The sequence below is a fragment of the Leptosomus discolor genome, chromosome 3, assembly GCF_034619465.1.
Source record: "Leptosomus discolor isolate bLepDis1 chromosome 3, bLepDis1.hap2, whole genome shotgun sequence".
NCBI lineage: Eukaryota > Metazoa > Chordata > Aves > Leptosomiformes > Leptosomidae > Leptosomus > Leptosomus discolor.
This window is the reverse complement of record NC_141393.1, coordinates 56678844-56698294: the sequence shown is the minus strand read 5'-3', so window position 1 is coordinate 56698294 and position 19451 is coordinate 56678844. Positions and strand designations below refer to the sequence as shown.

The 19451-nt window shown below is 39.0% G+C and overlaps 1 protein-coding gene across 2 annotated transcripts in view; it reads left to right on the top strand.

Annotated features, from left to right (window-relative positions):
• Window positions 1–17792, top strand: part of SLC1A7 (solute carrier family 1 member 7) — a 59738-nt gene extending 41946 nt beyond the window's left edge. The window contains exons 8-11 of one of the 2 annotated variants that reach the window (XM_086462089.1): window positions 8300–8494; window positions 11618–11752; window positions 15348–15447; window positions 17598–17792. In XM_086462089.1, coding sequence (XP_086318215.1) covers window positions 8300–8494; window positions 11618–11752; window positions 15348–15447; window positions 17598–17792 — 625 coding nt within the window. Of the gene's footprint in view, window positions 1–8299; window positions 8495–11617; window positions 11753–15347; window positions 15448–17555 lie in introns of both variants that reach the window. The other variant, XM_086462087.1, reaches the window with a different exon arrangement.
• Window positions 17793–19451: the final 1659 nt, after the last annotated feature.

Below are 19451 nucleotides of genomic sequence, written 5' to 3'. Positions count from 1 at the left end.
ATGTAGACTTCAAATTATTATTTAGTACAAAATCAATTATAAATTGGGAACATCTATTTATGAAGAAATATAATGAAAAATTAAAAAGGTTTTGTTAACCCCAAAATATTTATTCTAATTAATGATAATGAGTGAGGAGTACTTCATCTAGTTACACTTAAATACTGATTCCATCTTCCATTTTATAATAATTTCTATAATAAGTTGAGCTCTGACGACTAATATACCCTTTCAGGCAATAGCGTTGTACCAGCTTCTTATCCCTTGTGCCTCTAATCTTACTTTTCTCCTTAACTTTCCAAGTGCCTTGAGGAAGAATGCACATAACCTGTCCTACAATGGAGTGACCCATTTAGAAATAAAGTGCATTTGTGATTGGTGGGATTACAGGAGGAAAAGGCAGGAAAGACATATAGATAAAAACTTCTGGGAAAGCAGTCAAACCAAATATTGATTTAAAAAAATTAAGTTATTTAAATAGTCTAATAAGGGCCATTATGTAATGAGCACATATGGCTTTGCATAGGGCATCATCACTCATAAACAGTGATGTGAGTTTTGCAGAAATCTGGAACTCTTTTGTGAATTATCTAAATAAATAACTAACAATGTAACTTCTCTGAACTCAAATTAGTTGATGTCATTCATCGTTACTATAACCTTCTGCAAAACTTATTTTTGGTACAAAACATTATTTTGCAATGCGGTAATTACTGTTGATGGTAAAAGAGAAATAATCTCTGTTTTACTGAAGGGACAATGAAAAAGACAGAACTTAAGTTGTACTAGACCCGTGCCAGACTTGGGCAAAGAGCCTAAAACTTTTATCCCCAGCCCATTGGCCTGATTAGGCTCGTTATAGTTCTAGCAAGGTCTGACAAGGTAATTTGGGACAGGAAGGCCAAATGCAGATGGCTGTTCCTCTCATGGATACACATGCAGTGGTTAGGGCAGGAGTAAGCAGAGCAGAAGGAATGTATAGGAATTAAAACAGAGGAGAGGAAGGAATGATTATTTCAGTGCAGTTGGAAGGTATTGTCTTTCCACTATGTTTCATTTTACAAGGTGTTTTCATATATAACAGTTTGCTCCAAAATGACCTATAAAGAGCAACATACTGTGAAATACAAAACCAAGAAAAAGTTATGTACTGGGTGGTGTTTGAAACTCTAATTAGACTTAAATAATTAAGGCAAGCTTTTATATTAGAACATGAAAAGTTTGTAGCTTGCGATGTCTTCACAACTCCAGATTCAAGTAAGATGCTAATTTTGCACTCAAGGATGTTAGTGTTGGAAAGACTCATTTGGTTCACATTTGACACACTTGACTATCTGCCCTGCTCCTCTAAGAATTCTGTTTCTGAAGAACTCTATTGCTGACAACTCAGGTTTTTTTAGTCTGTGCTGTTCCATTCATTCTCTCTTTCTAGAAAAATCTAATCAGTTTTTCTCTTTTTAGGAAAAAAAAAAAAAATATATATATAATATTTCTTTCCTTATTTCACCTTTAGCATCTATAGAATATTTTGTCCTTCTCTCTCTTTTCTGTTAATAATCAACAAAAATAACCAACTTTTTCACCAGTATAGATCCCTTTATCAACAGAGGTTTAATCAAGACTTAAAAGATCAGCACCTATTCCACCACTTTCAAAACCAGATTACTTTTCTTGATTTTTCTTATTTTGCATCAGCATTGCATTTTGATTTTTTAACCAATTTACTAGTCCTTGACTGGTCTGGAAACTTTCAGGGCTTGTGCTTTTTTAAATAGTGATCTCCCATTCCTATCAAGGCACTTCATTGTTTCTTCATTGGATCTCAGCTCCTTACTCTGTCTCTAGCTCTGGGAGTATCAAGCCATTTTACAACCATGAAGTGCCCTCTTCACGGTTCATGATATATCAGGTCCAGGTTGCTTGTGGTATATTTCAAGGTTAGAAATGTTCCAATGCCAGTGTCTTCAGTCTTAGTAATAAAACAAAAAGTCAGACATGATATGTTATCACCAAAATACACAACCAGATCTACAATGGGTTGCAGGAGTTTGATTCCCTGTTCTACATGAGTGCCTAAGTTATATTACTACTAGAAGAATGTCCAACATTGGTTGGTTCAAGAATTTTTACATCAGCTATCTTTTGTAGATTACTTGTAGAAGCATAAGGAGAGAACATGCATACTGTCTAGCAAATGTGAGCTAGCTCTTTTGAAAGACCTGCACATCACAGTGATCGTCATTGCAAAGCTTAACTTTTAGGTAACTTTCAACTACATAGGTTGCCTTGGAACTGAGCTTCTCATTGGGAGAGTTTGGCTTCTAGAAAGCAGCCCCAAAAGCCAGTGTGGTAAAGAGAGCTAGGCAGGTATCAGGCATAGCTATAAAGCAGAAATCTTAACCTACAGAGCTGATGAAGAGAGAGGTGTCTCTCTCTGCTCAGTCTCTTTAAGGTAAACCAATCCTTACTTGAGGTTTTCTCTAGCCCATTTCCTTACCCCAAGCTGATGTGAGAGTGCGCGTAGTGGGGAATACAGGGGGAATTCAGCTTTCCCTTAAACTTGTGCTGACTTTGCCTCTCCTGGGCTCCGACTCCAGGAGAGAGCCCCTCTCCTGGGGATATTGAGTACTTTGAGACCGTGCTCTGTCCCCTTCCACTGTGCAAGGAACAATTACACATTTATAGGCCCAGAGAGGGTGTGGTTTGGGAACAGAGTTCTGGCATCAGCTGGTAGCTCAGCCGGTCAAGAACCACCAGCAGGACTTGCTACTAGATTTAATATCTTTATTATCAGAAGCTAATGTACCACCAAAGTTAAGGTGAGTCCTGAGGAAAGGCTCTGAACTTAAGGATTTGGGGTTTGGACATGTTTGATGGATTTAGCTCTATTTGCCCCTTCTTAACAGTGTGTATATCTTGCAAATCCAACACAGGCCCAACATGTTTTTAATGTTTTTCTGCTCAAATAGCAGTGCCTTGTCTAGAGATAGCTGAACTTTTCACCTTTTTTATACTGAAAGGAAGGGATACTGCACATAACTGAGCTGTTGCCAAAAGAACATGCACAAATAATTGCAGCTGGACAGGGGAGCTGCTTCTCCTGACAGTCAACACATCTGTGTTTGGTTAAACAATACTTGCCACAGGGGCATTATATAACACTCATAATGTGGGTATTGGATTCTCAGATCATCTTAGAGAAGAACAAAGAGTTGGTTTTAAGCATGCTGATGTGTTTCTTGGAGATGTTTCTGTGTCAGTTCATGTCTACCTCTAAAGATAGAAAGAAAACCACAGATCAGTGTCCTGATATTCATTCCAGCTAGCCTGCACCTGTGAAAAGCTTTCTTTTTAAGCTAAAAGTCAAACTACAAGAATCAAAAACAATACCATGTCCAAAACCCAAGAATGTAACACAAGGGAACCTGAAAGCCACTAAACAGTTGTCTCATGGCAATGATTTTATTGGATCTGAACATTATTTCAACACAATTCTCTTGAGCAAAAGATTCTGCACCCCATTCTCAGTCCCCTTATATTTCTCCAGAAATCCCAATCATAGCAATATTTTCGTTTGCACAGACATTAATGGGGGACAGGGACAGAGAAGAAAGGATCTCATATTCCTTTTTTCCATCACTTAGGACACGATGAACTCAATCCCTATGACTAGCACTAAATCCCTGCACCAGTCACCTGGCCAGCCAGCCCCTGAAGCCAAACCCTTGGCCCCAGGACGGGCTGCCTTTGGCAAGAGGCATCCATAGGAATGTATGGAGCTCCTCCTTACTGCATCAGTGAGGTGTGTACAGCACTTTTTGTCATTGCCCACCTTGCTCTGCTCTGTGGTGTTCAGTCCACATAGCTGTGGACTTCTGACTTGCTGCTTTCTTCCCCCCCATATCGCCCCCATCTTGCCGCCTCTAACTGTACTGAAAAGGCAGTATTTGGCCTACAGGCAAAATTCCTCTTGATTTTAGGTTTTCTCATTCCGGTGGCAAGAGGGAATTTTATTTTTCTAGGTCATCTTTCCATATCATTAATGAATTAAAGTAGCATCTTCTCAGTGGTACATCCTATCAAAAGAAGCAATTTTCATCTTCTCTGAAGACAAACAATAAAACACGACTTTTTCAAGGGTTTTGCTGCTTATGAAACACTAAGATCTTGGCTATTGCACAGTGTAAATTAAAGGCAGATTTAGCAAGAGGGAGATGAGATCAGTTTGTTGATTTGTTGGAGCAAATATCAAAATGCATTTGAATGATAAGATAAACAGAGCAGGCTGAACAGCTGTTCTTCCACAGTGACTAGCTGTCTTTGTGGCTCACACTAGTAAGAGCTTGGCCTGATCCAGCATTAGCTTATACTCAGCGTCTGCAGCTGCAACATTTTATCCCAAAATTGAGATAAGAATTTAAAAATGTATTTTTAATTGTTAGAGTTAGTGCTGGCAGAAGATATCTCTCCTCTTAGCTGATAGCTTTAGGACTGTTTTTAAAAGACTTAACAGATTAAGATCACTACTTTAGAGTATTTTTTCCTCCTAATAAATGTTACATGTCAGGCTTTCATGTTACTGCTCCACCGTTTAACACTAAAGTAGCTTTCAAGAAAACAAACTTCACTTAATTTAACTGGAAAGACAAAATGAAGTATTTATTTGAAAATGGGTTTTCTTCAGCCATTGAAATTATATATTAATATAACTCAAAAATAACAGTAGGAATTTTTTTTTAATTGCCATCTGTAAGTCACCGACCGCCAAAGCCTTATATAAGACACTTATTTTCTGCTATGTGCCAGATGATACGTTATGAGTAAAAATGAACCGTCGTTGAACAAGACAACCTCTCCTAGGATAGTCTACATAACTTTTGTCACCTGTATTCAGGAGAAGTTCATTCAGATTGAAACTGGTGCTGAAAGGGTAATCAGGGATGTAATGTAGCAATCTTGTAAGATAAAAGTCTGTTTGGGTCAATCCAGGCTGAGAGGGGACAAAACTGATTTCTAACAATACATGTTGTAGCAGTTGGACTGATTTGTGCGAAGAGAGATGCATAAAGCACGTAAAAGCAAATTTAGTGTAAACTGAAAAGAGTACATCTAGATCATAAATTAAATTTCCTATCTGAGCAGTGAGTTATGGAAAGCCTTTCAATGGGAATAGTTAGGACAGTCAGTCTACTAGCTCTAAGATGTGGTGTCATAAATTTGAGTGAGACTGTATGTAGCAGCTGCCTGGGCTAGGAAGGTACAAGAATTTGTGACCTGGAAATTTGCTTCCTTTCAATATATTGTGCAATGTTCTTCATCATTGTTGCACTCACATTCTGCCCATTTTCTTTTTTATTATAGTATTTAATAAACTGCAAAACCAACGCCTAGTTATGTGCCCTAGAAATCTTACTTCTAACAGCACAAAATTAAAATTAAAGAAACATCTGACTCTGAGATAATGCACAAGTTTAAAAGTTGAATTCTGGCAAAACCAGTGTTGTACATTCCATTTACAACAGTGGAAATACATACAGGTTTTGCTGGTTGTGCCATTGGTATTATGGGATTGTTTTGCACAGTCTTTGTCACAACTCAACCGAATCAGAAGATGTCAGTGAAAATTTGCACGTTTCATAGCTTAGCTCTCTGCCCTCAGAACAGGAAGACATTAAGGTTTAAAATTCTGATACATCAAAGTGTGGGCAAGGGGGGAAGGACTTGTAAGATTAGATTTTCTCCTCTTTTTCCCATGAAGAAATTAGACAGAGTTTTGTTACAGAAAAGCCAAATGGCCAAGGAAAGACGGTCTTTAAAAACAAGTAGCTGCAGGGAAGGGAGGCAATGAATAACATTTAGTAGTTGCTTCCTGGCCGTGCCTATGTTAAGAACATCTAGAAGTTAGATATTCTAGTTAAGAACACCTAGAAGTGCTGCTGTGACAGTCTGCTCCTAGTTGCAGCTACACCAGGGGTTTCAGTTCTACATTATCTGTGAGCCCCAGCCTCACCCTTTTATTTTATGAATGAACCTTTTATGGTAAACATGACACAGAGAATTTCAGTCATTCACAAATGAATGTGTGAAAAATGGTAGGCATGCCCAAGAGAGAAATGTCATCTAATGTGTAGTTTGGGGGGTTATGCTTTGCTGTGTTTGTTTTTCAAAGTAAATATTGATTAAATATTAGGACTGCAGGAATGAAAAAGTTTAGTATGCCCCATTTACCAGAGGTAATCAGATTTCTATTGCTTCCATGCCCTTCCAGTTTATTTGCATACTTAGAGAATTACTTTTGTCCAGATTTTCATGGCAGTGACTGCTGGTCTGTAGCAAATTACTCACCAGTCAGACTTTATAAGGTTATAGAAAACAGAGGTATCCTGATGAAAGCACAGACTTGTCTTTTTTCTTTTGTGTCTCTGTTGCAGGAAGCTACTTTTCCTTTCCAAACACTGTTACTTTCCTCAAACAACAGCTTGCACAAATACAAAACGACAACTCCTACTCATGGAAACATTTTGCTAATGGATTCCTGCAAACTTGGGGCCGTGATTTCAGAGTTTTCGGATCTCATTTGTGCTTTTGTAGGTCATTTGTAATGACTGAGAGAGAATTTGTGGATCAAATGTGTTATCTTCAACTAAGAACTGATAATGGTCATTATAAGATTTAGATATCAGAGCCACATTGCTGATGTGAGGCTCAAAACACGCAGCAACTGAGCAATTGGAATTGCCCGAACTAGTGGAAAGGCACCTATATTTCGTCACTTGGGGCATGTAGATCACAAGAGAACAGAACATTGAAGACTTAGTATCATGATACCAATATTTCTCCTGTAACTACTTATGCCTTTGAAGACGTAACTTTGGAATAATTTTGAAGGAGTTTGCTATTTTACATGTATTTAAATAGTCTTGGATACTGAGCAGTATATTAAAATGAGTATCATAACAAGGAAAATATTTTGCCATTTGTATATTTTCTTCAATAGTATTACTTATTTTCCATGCAAACTGATGTGCCATAAAAAATATCCACTCACTGACTTGAATGCAGCTTAATTATTCGTGACATATTAGTGAATATGGCGCCATATGGTAAAGTCCAGAATGTTACAAAACAGCTGATAAAGTATAAAGATAAACATGCTCGGGTGTGTTACTATTTAAAAATGCATGCATGTTATTGAAAATGAGGAAATTTATGACCAGATAGTATTTAATTAATTGTCTCAGTTAATGAAAACAAAAATCAGTTGGTTTTATTTTAGAGTATGAAATTGAGGGTTAAAGTTTGGAAGGGGCCAAGCTAATTTTAAGATGAACACCTGTCAAACAGTGGTACACCATTCCACTCCATTCCATACCATTCCACAGACATACATATTTATATCACATTTACATATGTACAGGTTATTATGTGACCTGCAATTATGTAATTGTTATATGATCACATGAGGGACATGGGCAGATCTGTCCCAGAGAGGAAATGGGATTATATATTCCTGAATACAGGAACTTGGTCTGTAGCTTTTATTTTCAGGCATGCTGCTGCTAAGATCTTCGCCTAACCCCTTGCAGAAGTAAGAAATTGCTTATATATGAGGTAGGATGTTACCGCATTAATGCATTCTGTGGCAAAAGAAGGAGTAGTTTCTCTGTCAGGGCTGTTGCCCACTGGATTGTTTTAGGGTTTAACCCAAGCAGCATTCCAATCTCTAGTAAGCTCTCACTGACATTATAATTCATTGCCTAAACTGGTCATCTGATTACTGTCAATACACAGTGAGAACTGGAACAATCCCTAAGTGCACTTATATAGTATTTCCTCAGAGTGAGTTAAGAGCCTTTCTTGCTTTCTACCTTTCCTTGGTTTGTGGTTACTGTTGCTGTTTCAAAATGGCTTTTTATTTCAGAAGCCCTGGAAGGAAACTTTTTAAGAGACCATGAGTGCACAACAGTTTTCAGAGATTTTTACTAATAAGCTGCAGAGGGTGTTTCCCCTGTCTTGCATTTGAGTGTATAACACTGCCTTTTCTTCAGAAAGAGGGAAAGAGAGGACGACATTTTTAATTTTGGGGAAGCAAAATTTGCACTAATTCTAGCATTTATACATGTAACTCACTCAAGCAAAATAGGAAGTTACATGGCAAGTGAGCACACGTGCAGACCAAGGAATGAGAAGCAGTGCTCAGATGGTTAGTGTAAAATTAGCATGGAGAAGGTTTGCTTCAATTCGTTCTATTCTGCAGAAATAAAAATTATTCCATGTGTGCTTCTCTGCTCTCTTGCAGCTCAGCCACACTGCCTATCACTTTCAAGTGCTTGTTGGAGAATAACCATGTGGACAGGAGGATTGCAAGGTTTGTGCTGCCTGTGGGAGCCACCATCAACATGGATGGGACGGCGCTCTATGAGGCGGTGGCGGCCATCTTTATTGCACAAGTAAACAACTATGAGCTGGACTTTGGGCAGATTATTACTATAAGGTATAAACCTAAAATTCCACATGCTGTGATTTGCTTGTCTTGTGAAGTCTGACACTGTCACAATTCTTGTACGTAGCAATATTCAGAACAAAACTCATCTTTGCTGGTATCAAAGGATACTTTCCTCGTAGGATGGTTATTTTTAAGTAATGCAAAGATCAGGGACTGTACATAGGAAATGGTACTGGTACTGTTCAATAGAAGCATGCGGACACCAGGAAACATGTTTCTGTTTGAGGATAACTGTTTAATTTTCACTTTTAGTCAACCCATTGATCATTTACTAGGTTTGGAACTTTTTACTATTATTATTGGTGTTTAAAACACAATTTTAAATGTCAGGACTGTTTTCAACTTCAAGTCTAGTTTGCATCTTTATGTTAAAACACTGCAAAACTAGAAGTTCTATATTAGGTAACGGGGTGTGTGTTAGGAAGCTCGTTGTCAAGCCTTGGAGGAGTAGGGGAACAGGGAAGGAGGACAGATGCTACTATCGGGGCAGGTTTTCATGAAGATGTTGTATCACACAGGTATTTTTTTAATGTCTTCTCTGCTGCTTGTTTAAGCAGAAAACTTCATAAACAACCATGCTGTCAGTGGGCAGAGTGCTATAGCTGCATACTTTGTCCTTGAAGGGTCTGTAATAGATCCAAAAGACTAGAAGATCCAGCTGAACGATTACTGCCAGAATAACTCCAGTGGCTGCCAAAGAATGCCTCAGGGACTGAAACCTGCAGGTTTCCAGCAGGGAACAAATGATTAGAAAAACATTCCTCATAGTCAGAGCCTTGTGCAACATATTTGAGATCTGCTTACCTACCCACCCAGTGACCTCATCACTGCCCCATTTACACTGCTGGGCCGTGCCCATCTTCTTCTGGACTTGAAGACCTTCATGACAAGAAGAGGAGGGTCCTGAAACTAACCCCAGATGACAGCTGAGGTTTGCTAATGGGCTTCTGGCAAGATCTGGTTAAACTAGAAGCAGAAGAAATAAATTGTGCCCATATGAGCTCTTGCTTCAGGCTCACTCTCTCTCTCTGAAAATTATTGGAGTGACCCTGTGCTAAAATTTAGTCTTTGGTGATTTTGAATTTGGCGATGTTTTTAGCATGTGGTCCCAAAGTATGGCCCAGAGCATGGGCAGATGTCATATACACATTGAAGTAGAGAATAGTGATTTGAAAAAAGCAGGAGCAGGAGAGTGATAGTAAAAGGAAAGAAGGTAGGTTCTAGCTTTCTCTTAGCAGAACCCTGTTTTATCTCTTTATTAAGTGCTAGTACATAGGGACCAGAGAGAACTAAAGACAGTAGAAGGAAAATACAAATGAATATTGGAAAAATCCAAGAAAGGAAAAGAAATAAAAAGACTCATTTACAAAAGAAGGGGGTAAATAGGAAATCACCGTGGATTCAGTACCTTGAATATCTGAAGCCAAATTCTAACTGTATTCTATGGGCCAAACCTGCCCCAGGTCTTGATACTTTCGGATCTGGAGATTTAAAATTCAAATATTCTTGAGTGCCAGGGTTTTTGCCAGAGGGGGAAAAGAATGTTAGAAAAGTAATTGGTCTACTTTGCTCATAGTTTGTAAAATCCAGGTTGAGAGTTTCTATCAATGTAATTATGCAAACCTAGATGTAGCAGAAAAAGACAGTAAAGATCCTATTCCCATCAACAGAGCATATTATAGAAAGAAACATCTATATTAAGGTCAAAATTGAATGGAACAGCAGATGAGCTTGCCCGTACAATCTTTGTCAAACATTCCTGTTTTTACTCCCAGTTAAGCTGTGAGACTTTGTGGCCTAAACTGACTTAGGAGGCAGAAGCAGTCCTAATCAGATAACCAGTTTATAGCACTAACTAAAGAACCTTTAATGTTCATTATATTTATCTCTTACTCAACTACTGAGCTTCTGTCCCTTCCTTTCTCTCTATACTCTGCCTATTACAATGCTACTAGGATGCTATACAAGCTAAGTTTTTCAAAATGTAGTTTTAAGTCTTGCTCATTCACCATCACACCCACATGCAAATTATTTTCTTTATTGCAGGAAAGGGCTCTAGTTCTAATACTGGTGCTGCTCTACTGGTACACTGTACAGCTGTGAGCAAGATACTGGATATCTCTGTGTCTCAATTTCCATATGGGTGAATACTGTTACCCTCAATTTCCATCATAGGAGATTGATTAACTGCTTGCCAAAAGCTCTGAAATTCTGGATTGGTGAATGCAGTGGATTATCAGTGTATATGCTTTATGTCATCCTTTTACAGTTGTCAACTTTAGTGTTTTGTCTTTCTGCTGGATGGCCTTGCTCTTGGAAATGGCCAGATGGGCGGAAATGAATATATCCAGTCACTTTTGCTCCTGGAATCCCTCCTCTAAAAATAGTGTTATGAAAAAAATGTTAAGCCTGCCAGGCCCACTCTTGCCCTGGTCTCCCATTCATTTCTGCTTGCCTGGCTGAAAAAATTGTGTGAAGGTCAAGTAAAAATACTTTCCAGAAACTCAAGAGGTACAGTTTCATTCACACGTGCTTCATATTTAGATCCAAGTATGCAAAGCCATGTACTATGCAAGGACTGCACCCTTGGCGCAGCCTCTTTACCCTTGGCCTAGCCTCTTTGTGATGGATTGACATTAAAGGCCCAAGCTGCAGCCAGCCATGGATTTGCCTGGCACAGGAACTGCCGATGATGACTCAGAGATGTCTGCTGGGAGCTCTGCTGCCAAGGGTGAAGCAGCAAGAAGGAGTGCTGGCAGATTCATGGCACACAGCACTGCGTGGTGCCATGACCCACGGGAAGCTGACGTAACTCAGAGAAGCCTACAGCCTGGCTGCCCTCCTTTCTCTGCCCTTGTGATATTAAGAGATAGAACTGCCACACCAGTGCCAAGGCTGCAAAGGTAGAGGGTAAGAATTTAGCAGTGGGCAGACAGTTCAGCCTGTTCTTGCTCTCTGACCTGGCTTCTGTCCACAAAACACTGGCACTTGTGTGCAGTGGCTCGTGTAAAAAGGATTATGGTTCAGGAAAGCTCCTGTAGAAACACAGTGTGGTTTCTTGCAGAGCAGCCCATCACTGGTAAAGCTTGTTCCTTTCTTTCTTTGTTAAAGTATCACAGCAACAGCTGCCAGCATAGGTGCTGCAGGTATCCCGCAAGCTGGCCTGGTGACAATGGTCATTGTTCTGACCTCGGTTGGGCTCCCAACAGATGACATCACGTTGATTATTGCTGTTGACTGGGCACTGTAAGTAACATTAAGTTTTTGAAGTTTCCGGTGTGGCAACATTGCTAAAAAGGCAAATGGTCTTCAAGGGTATAGTGTTACAGACACACGTAAAAGGCATGGCAAGTAATTATTTTGCTTGAAATGGTGCTAATGTGGTCTCAGATTAAATACTTTACTGCAGTGGGGGTTATATTGAAAAAAGACATAGGCAAATGAGAGAGAGTCTAGCTGAGACTTGGACAATGTGACCTACATCGAAAGGCTGAAGAAGCAGAGTTCATTTAGTCTAAAACCAGAGCAAGCTGAAAGAGGCCATCACAGCAGTTTCTGATATAGGTAAGATTGTCCTGAAGAGGACAGTGATCAATCGTTCTTCACATTCACAGTGAGGGAGGATGAAGAAGTAGACCAAAGTAACTACCTAGAGTCAGATCATGGGAAAATTTAAGAATTATTTTTGTCTAGAAGGATAGTCAGGCAATGGAAGTGGCTCCATGTTCTGCAAGCGCAGCCATTCTGTAGAGAGGTTACTTTGCTGCATCCCTAGTCACTGAGGATTTAACAGCAGAGGCAGAGGCTAAAACTTAACACACTCAGAATAAAAGAGATTCATGTCACCCATAAAAATTCATGAGGAATGGTTTATTTGAACTCAACTTTTTTGTAAATGTCCATAAATCAATCAAACAATTTTAAATAGTCTAGGAAGGTGAATCATGAAATACTGGTCTCTAGCTCATTAGCATTTCAATTAACTACATAACTAGCATATGCATCCACAAGGAAGCGGTCCAAAATATTTTTTATTTAATCTATATAAAATATATCTCCATTAATACAGTGGAGTTTCATTACATCAAGGTTTTGGGTAAAATGTGTCACAAGTCCATTCTGTTATATAACCTATTTTATTCAACTTTAAGCCACTAATTTTTTTGTATGAAGAATTGTGAGGAGAAATTATTTGCTTTCCTGCTCGGTGTAATAGAATATCATTGTTATTAATAGTAGTCATGAGTGTTATGTTGTATGCATATTTTAAGACATATTTTATTTTAGGAATATCAGGAATATTCTTCTGTGAAGGATAAATAATACCTGCTGTGGGCATCTAAATTTGGGAATGGCAGTTCATATTTTAATAAAGCAACATTTCTGATGCTGCTCACTGAAGCTCAGTAGTTAATGAAGCACAACAAAATCAAAGTATTTTAAGCTGTATTACAAAAACCTTTTCCCTCCATATTGCTCAGTTTTCACCCAGCTCTTGCAACATCTACATTTCACTGTTTTTCCAGTAGGTCTTCCAGCATATATGGGAATTATGCTTCGTTTTGTCTTACAAAACTTTTCGAAACAACAGACAAAAAATATTTTCAGGCTATAGTTCCAGATGAGATTAAAAAGTGAGCAAGGAACAGACCAAATTTTCTGTCTTTTGCAGATGACCTTTCATACAAAAAGTATATTTCAATATTTCGGCACTTGGTGGTTTCAAGAGCCTGCAGATGCAAAGTGTCAACATGGTTGACATGATGAATATTTTCAGTATTAGTTTTGGAAGTACTGAAGTATGAAGAATTCTTAAAGAAGGCTGGTTAGATGATCTCACAAGACTGAAATGCCCATTACAATGCACTACAGGTTAGAACTCATTTAAGTAGCCATAACATGTATGTGAACTTCATACCTTTAGCTAGTGCCTAGAGACATAAAGAAGAAAACCAAAATGTTTCTCAGCTAATAAAATACAGTTTATTAAACACAAGGTAGAAGTTTTGCATCTTTAATAATATCAGCTAAAGCTAAAATACCGCTGCAACACCTGACTCACGTGTTTGCACTGAAAGAAATGCCACCAGCAGCAGGTTGGCCTCTTAGTGGAGAAATGTCAGTGGTGTGTGGTGTGGTTCTACTCATGTGTAGTGCAGACTACTCCATACACACAGAAACATGGAATAGAACTGGTCAAACAACATGCCAGGCAACCCATTTTCTTAAGAGGTTCAGTGTGGTGCACTGTTTCCTCAGAAAAATCCTGTCTTCAGAAGAGATGCTAATCAGAGCCCAAAAGAGAGGGCAAATTCTTGAGCTCTGCTCATAGAGCTTCTTCTCTACCACAGCTGACTCTTTGCACAATCCAAAATTAACAACTCAGAATATCTTTCCAAGAATCCAAATTTGACGACCAACCAAGGAAAAAAAAAAATCTGCATGTAACAGGAACATCTATCAATATGTGCTGGAACAGTATTTTTCTCTGCTTAATGTATTCTTATGGGAATTTTCCTCAAGGCAGAACCCAAAATCAGACCAGCAGGAATTAGAAAAATGGATTCAGCAAACATGTAGGACTGGGCCCTGGAGTCAACAACCACATCTTGGTGTAGGCAATAATCTTTCATGCAGGAACTTTCATGCTAATTAGGCAAGCAACTGCATAAACACTTGCATGCACAGAGTACATGTCTAAAATATCTGAAAAAAAAACAAGCACAGAGTTTCAATTCTTTTCTATATTAAGATGCAGGATCAGAAATCCAGGCAGTGTTGATATTGGACTGTCACTGACTTTAATAAGCCAAACATCTGGAGCTTTCTGAACCTCCATTTTATAACCCACGTTTATAAATTAAGTTACTAATACAACACATTTTTCTGATGTGCATGTTTTTCTTGGAAAAGATGTGATATATTTCACACTTAAAAGCTATATCATCTATTTGAAATCTCATCAATTTTAACTAATAGATTCCATGCTGTTTCAAGTGTGCCACTTGTCTACAACCACCACTTACTTTTGTGTATTTACAGTCTGGTTTTGAATAGATTTATTTTTTAGATAGGAGGTAGAACATGTAAACAGGGAAGAAATGATCCCATAAATGAATAAATGAAAAATAGTGAAACTGTATATATACAAAGTACTGTCAAGCATACAAATGGAAAAGATGATAACTGAAAAGCAAGAATCTTTAAGAGCCACTGGTAGCCATAGCAACCATAGCTTTTTCAGAAATGAACACGATTTAAATATGGTCAGTGCCTGCTTAGTTTGTGGGTGTAGTTATTTAGCGATCTCCTGAATAATTTTGATCATATTCCACACATTCTACCAATACAATAATCTTCTTAACTAGCACTTTGGTTGCTGAGATTGGGACCTTGATAATTAATATAAGGTACTGGTTGTACTGGCTGCCCTCTGGTTTTATTGAATTATGATGCTTGCAGCACCAGCCTCCAAATGAGGCCATAATACTGGACTTTAACGTAGAAACTCAGACATAAATGCAGTCTTGATCTGCTGCGTTAAACCTTTTTAGTGCTGAATCAGCTTGCACGCACAGGGAGGTGTAGGTGCTCTAGTTAGCTCAGTTGCAAACTAAAGGATGTGACAGCACAGCGCACTGAGCTCAGAAAAGGCTGGAAAACCCAACTGAGCAGCTCAGTAACTAGTGGCTGCCCCGTGCCAAACTCTTTACTACCATTTCTAAACTTGTTAGCTCATAAAAACAGCGAAACTGGCCTTTAGCTATAGTTACCGCAGTGATGAAGGCATAGGAATGTACCCAAAGAGCCAACAGCTTACCATTACTGTTTCATTTTCCAGAGACAGGTTTAGAACAATGATCAACGTCCTAGGAGATGCGCTGGCTGCTGGGATCATGGCCCACATCTGCCGGAAGGAGTTTGTCAAGGACGGAGACGAGGTAAAAATGCCATGAGCCAGGGTGTGCCAGCATGTGCCATGTTATGGCAAAGAACCAGCGAACGCTCAGCCTCCCACATTTGTTTCATCTAGTTTATAAAAGGTATTTCAGAGAGAGGACAGAATTGGGCAATGTGCTGCTTAGCCAGATGAGGTGGAGGGGTCCTCTTCCATGAGGTCATGCAAAAAGCCACTCAAGTTCAAAGCTTGCCAGCCAGCGGTGTCTGGCACACTGGGGCTAGGAGCACAAGAAGCAGCTGCACTGTCCTGCAAATGTCCAGGTGCTGGAACTGCGAGTCCCACACTCGGTACCCAAGTCCTGACTGGCCAGTAAGTTGTCCTTCTTCTAAAAATGTGACCAGCAACAGAGCAGGGTGACAAACATCCTTGAGTATTTGTGTGTAAGGGGAGGTAAAGGTATCTATGAATGTGTACATGCATAATCAATAAGCTCGGAACAAAAGCAACTACCCTGGGTGTTTCAGGCTTCTGTGTTAGCATAATCTGAAGCCACCATTGCAGTAATTTCCTTCCTGGACTAGCACAAGCATATTGCTCCATTCTAGACTTCATTCTCAGGCATCTTCATGCCTTCTACATTTAATAGCAGTCCCTCCTTACATCTTTGTTTTTCCTTCTCTATATCTTATTCCACACATACCTCTGTATTCTGCCCCTGCCTCCCTCCCCTCCTATGCTCTTTTTCCTTCCTCCTTGGCATGCATCATTCAGTCTTTCCTTATACCAGGAACTCCTTCTCATGCTCTTCCTTCAAATCCTTGACAAAGGAGATTCCTAATTCCACGAGCCCATCATGCTTGGAGGTGCTAATCTCCAACCATTTCAGCTCATGGCAGACTCTCACTACCTTTCTTCCACAAAGACAGACTAGTTTATGCAGAAAAGTTTCTTCATCAGGACTGATTTTCACAAGGCATGTTTCATTTCTGTGCATCATTTGTAGTATTCTGCAAAGAAGAGGAGCATTAATAGCTGAGTTTTATTTCTATTATTGTTTCTCCCATTTTACGGACAGCCTTTCTGGTAAATCCTACTCTCATGCCTTCCTGCAAAATGCTTTTGAAATTCCTGCTCTTTCAAGTTTTATAGTGAAAGACAGACCTTGTCCTCTGAGGTACTTAGCACCTGCAGTAATTACTGGTGACAGGATTAGGCCTGAATATATGAGCTGCATATATAGCTAGCTGCAAAAAAACTAAACATACAACCTAATGGTAAGGAATGTCATCTGTTACAAAGCCAGAAGCGTAGTCTGAGTTCCTGTGTAACACAGGCCTCCTGACATTTCATTGCTGTATTTAGAACTCAGTCACAACTCAAGAAGAAATGTTTCAAGAATATAAAATCCCTCCTAAGGGATTATTTAGTCATCTGTGATGAGATTTTTCTTTGCATCGTGCTCAGTAATTGTATTAAAATATAGCATTAGTCTGCCATACATTTTGGCTGCATAATTTGTGGAATTAGTAATGCATACCCAAAGGCCAAATTTTCTCAGCTGCAAGCCCATGCCTTTTCTCTGCCAGTATTTATGTCTTATTTTCCCCGTCAGAACTTCTGGTTTGGTTTAAAGGACACTTCAATATTTAACTTATGAATCAGTCAATAAAACGCTCTTTATTTCTTTTGAAACAGTGCAAACTGAAAAGACAGGTGTTAGTTCATTGGGTTAGAAGGCAACAACAAATGACTTACTGGTCTATGTAATTGCACTCAAGAGCAAGCACTGCTGAAAACTCAGCATACTGGTCATTGAGAGTCCATATCTTTTGAACTCAGCCCTGAAATTCTAGTCTTTATTTACCCTACTTATATCACTTTACTGATGCAAACAGTTATTATTGTGGGTGTAAGTTTAATTTGAGTTGTGACAGAATTGGCATTTTACATGCTTAGAGACACCTTCACTTTATCCAGATGGTACAAAGATGCTTTAGTGTATATGAGAAGCAGATCCTGGACATTGTGGAGGCCCTAGTTACTCCTGGTGAATGTAAAGCAGACCACAGGCTTTCAAAGTAAAAATTCCTTTCCTGTTGTATACAGCAGACAGTGGCAGTATTCCAGATCTTAATGCTTTTCACATAGGTGCCATTGATCTGTGAAACTAAGCCTATTAACGTCCATCAGATTGTGGCTTACCAGAGAAATGGCTGTGTGAAGACCATGAATGAATCTCGTGGACCAGAAACAGTGAAAGGGTTTCAGCACCACATACCTGTACAACTGGAGCAAGAAGAAAGTCCAGTGGAGAATCACACTAAGAAATCCAACAGTAAAGACCACTGCACTATTGAAATAAATGAACTAGAAACAAATGTGTGACTGCTACACTCAGTGGTATCTCATACCGCAGTGACCTGATACCCAATCTCTACCTCACAGCTGGAAGAAGGACTCTTTGCCTTGAACAGGAAAATGTGGAATTATCACCACCCTGCTTGTACTGGAACTAGGAGACCAGCTGTGAACGTCAGGAAAGGCACACAGCTTGCAAGAGACATGGGCATCTTTAGATGGAAGATTTTAATACTGAGAAATTAACTAATGGACAACTGCCGTTTTATTCTGCACTCATTTGACTCCAATATAGCATTTGACACTCCTTTGGCTTCTTTTTTTTGTAAAGTTTTTTTTATTTGACCCTTTTTGATTTTCTAACCAAAGCCTTTTTTTTGTGAATCTCAGTAATTATGAACACTGTATTTATGTAGATTTTTTGCTATGTGAAAATGTTTCACCAAAACTGCTAAAGATACTAATTTTGTCTAATATTCGCTAAATAATAGAGTTTGTGCTTAGTTTTAGAACAGCTGTAAGAAAATCACACTGATTTCCTGATCTCAAGGGGTTACATATATTACTGAATAACACTGCAAGCAGATGTGAAGCAAAGCATGCAATTTTGCAAGAAAGCACATTAAGGTAATTCTGATGGGCAGCCTTCAGAGACAGGCATTCAAGTGTGATACATAACACAAAGAATTCCTAGGTCACTGCAGAGCAGTTTGCCTTCCAAGTGCCAGATTTATTAACCTTTTTTTAACCTAACTCTTCAGTCAAGTCAGTACCATGCACATGCAGTGGCAGAGGCAACGTAAACCCTAATCCATAAGCACTGGTGCTAATATGTCCTCTCCTGTAATCTGTAGGCTGTTCTACTGTAAATATGTATAAACCCATACGCTTCATCCTCAGGGCAGACTGAACATAAACTGGAACCCAATGATGCTGAGTAATTTTGGGGCTCTGTGAGGAGTTTGCTGTGGAAACCGGCCCGTTATTTCTCATAATTCAGTGGTTGATCTACATTGACAGTTACTCCCTTTCCACTGTCTACTGAATCTTTCAGTTACAATAAAATCTGCCGAGTATGTTTCCAATGTTTGTGATAGAGAACATTTTTAATAAATCTGCCATTTAAAAACAGGCTGTCTGTGCACTTCTACTATTAGTGTCTTCTTATTTCTCTGCCAAAATGGAGAGTGGAAGTAAGGAGACCTTTTGAAAAGTTGGGATTTGATCCAGAGATTACATACTAGTTCATACCAATACACTTAACATATTATATTTAGCTACTTGTGGCATATCAGTTTCGGATAACATGTGTCTGGTATTACAATATGCTCCTCTCATCTGTAGAGAAAAATAACCCAGTCAAAAAGGACAATTTCTGCACTCACCAGAAGCAGAAGTGCTTCATGCACACGATTAATGGTTTTCTTGGGATGTGCATATTGTCCTTTTCTTTGAGGGCTCCTGTTCAGACTATTTCTTTTATGTCATGCACTGATCAGCTGCCTCAGAGAGCTGTAGTATAGGTAGTTTAAATATCAAATAGTAAAGCCAGAAAGAACAAACATATATCTTACTTGCCTATAATTCCTCAGAAATTATGTATTAACTTGAAAATACATATGGTTGGTAACTATTTTCCTGATTTGATCCTAGCGTGAAAACAACAAACGCGGAACGCAGAGAATA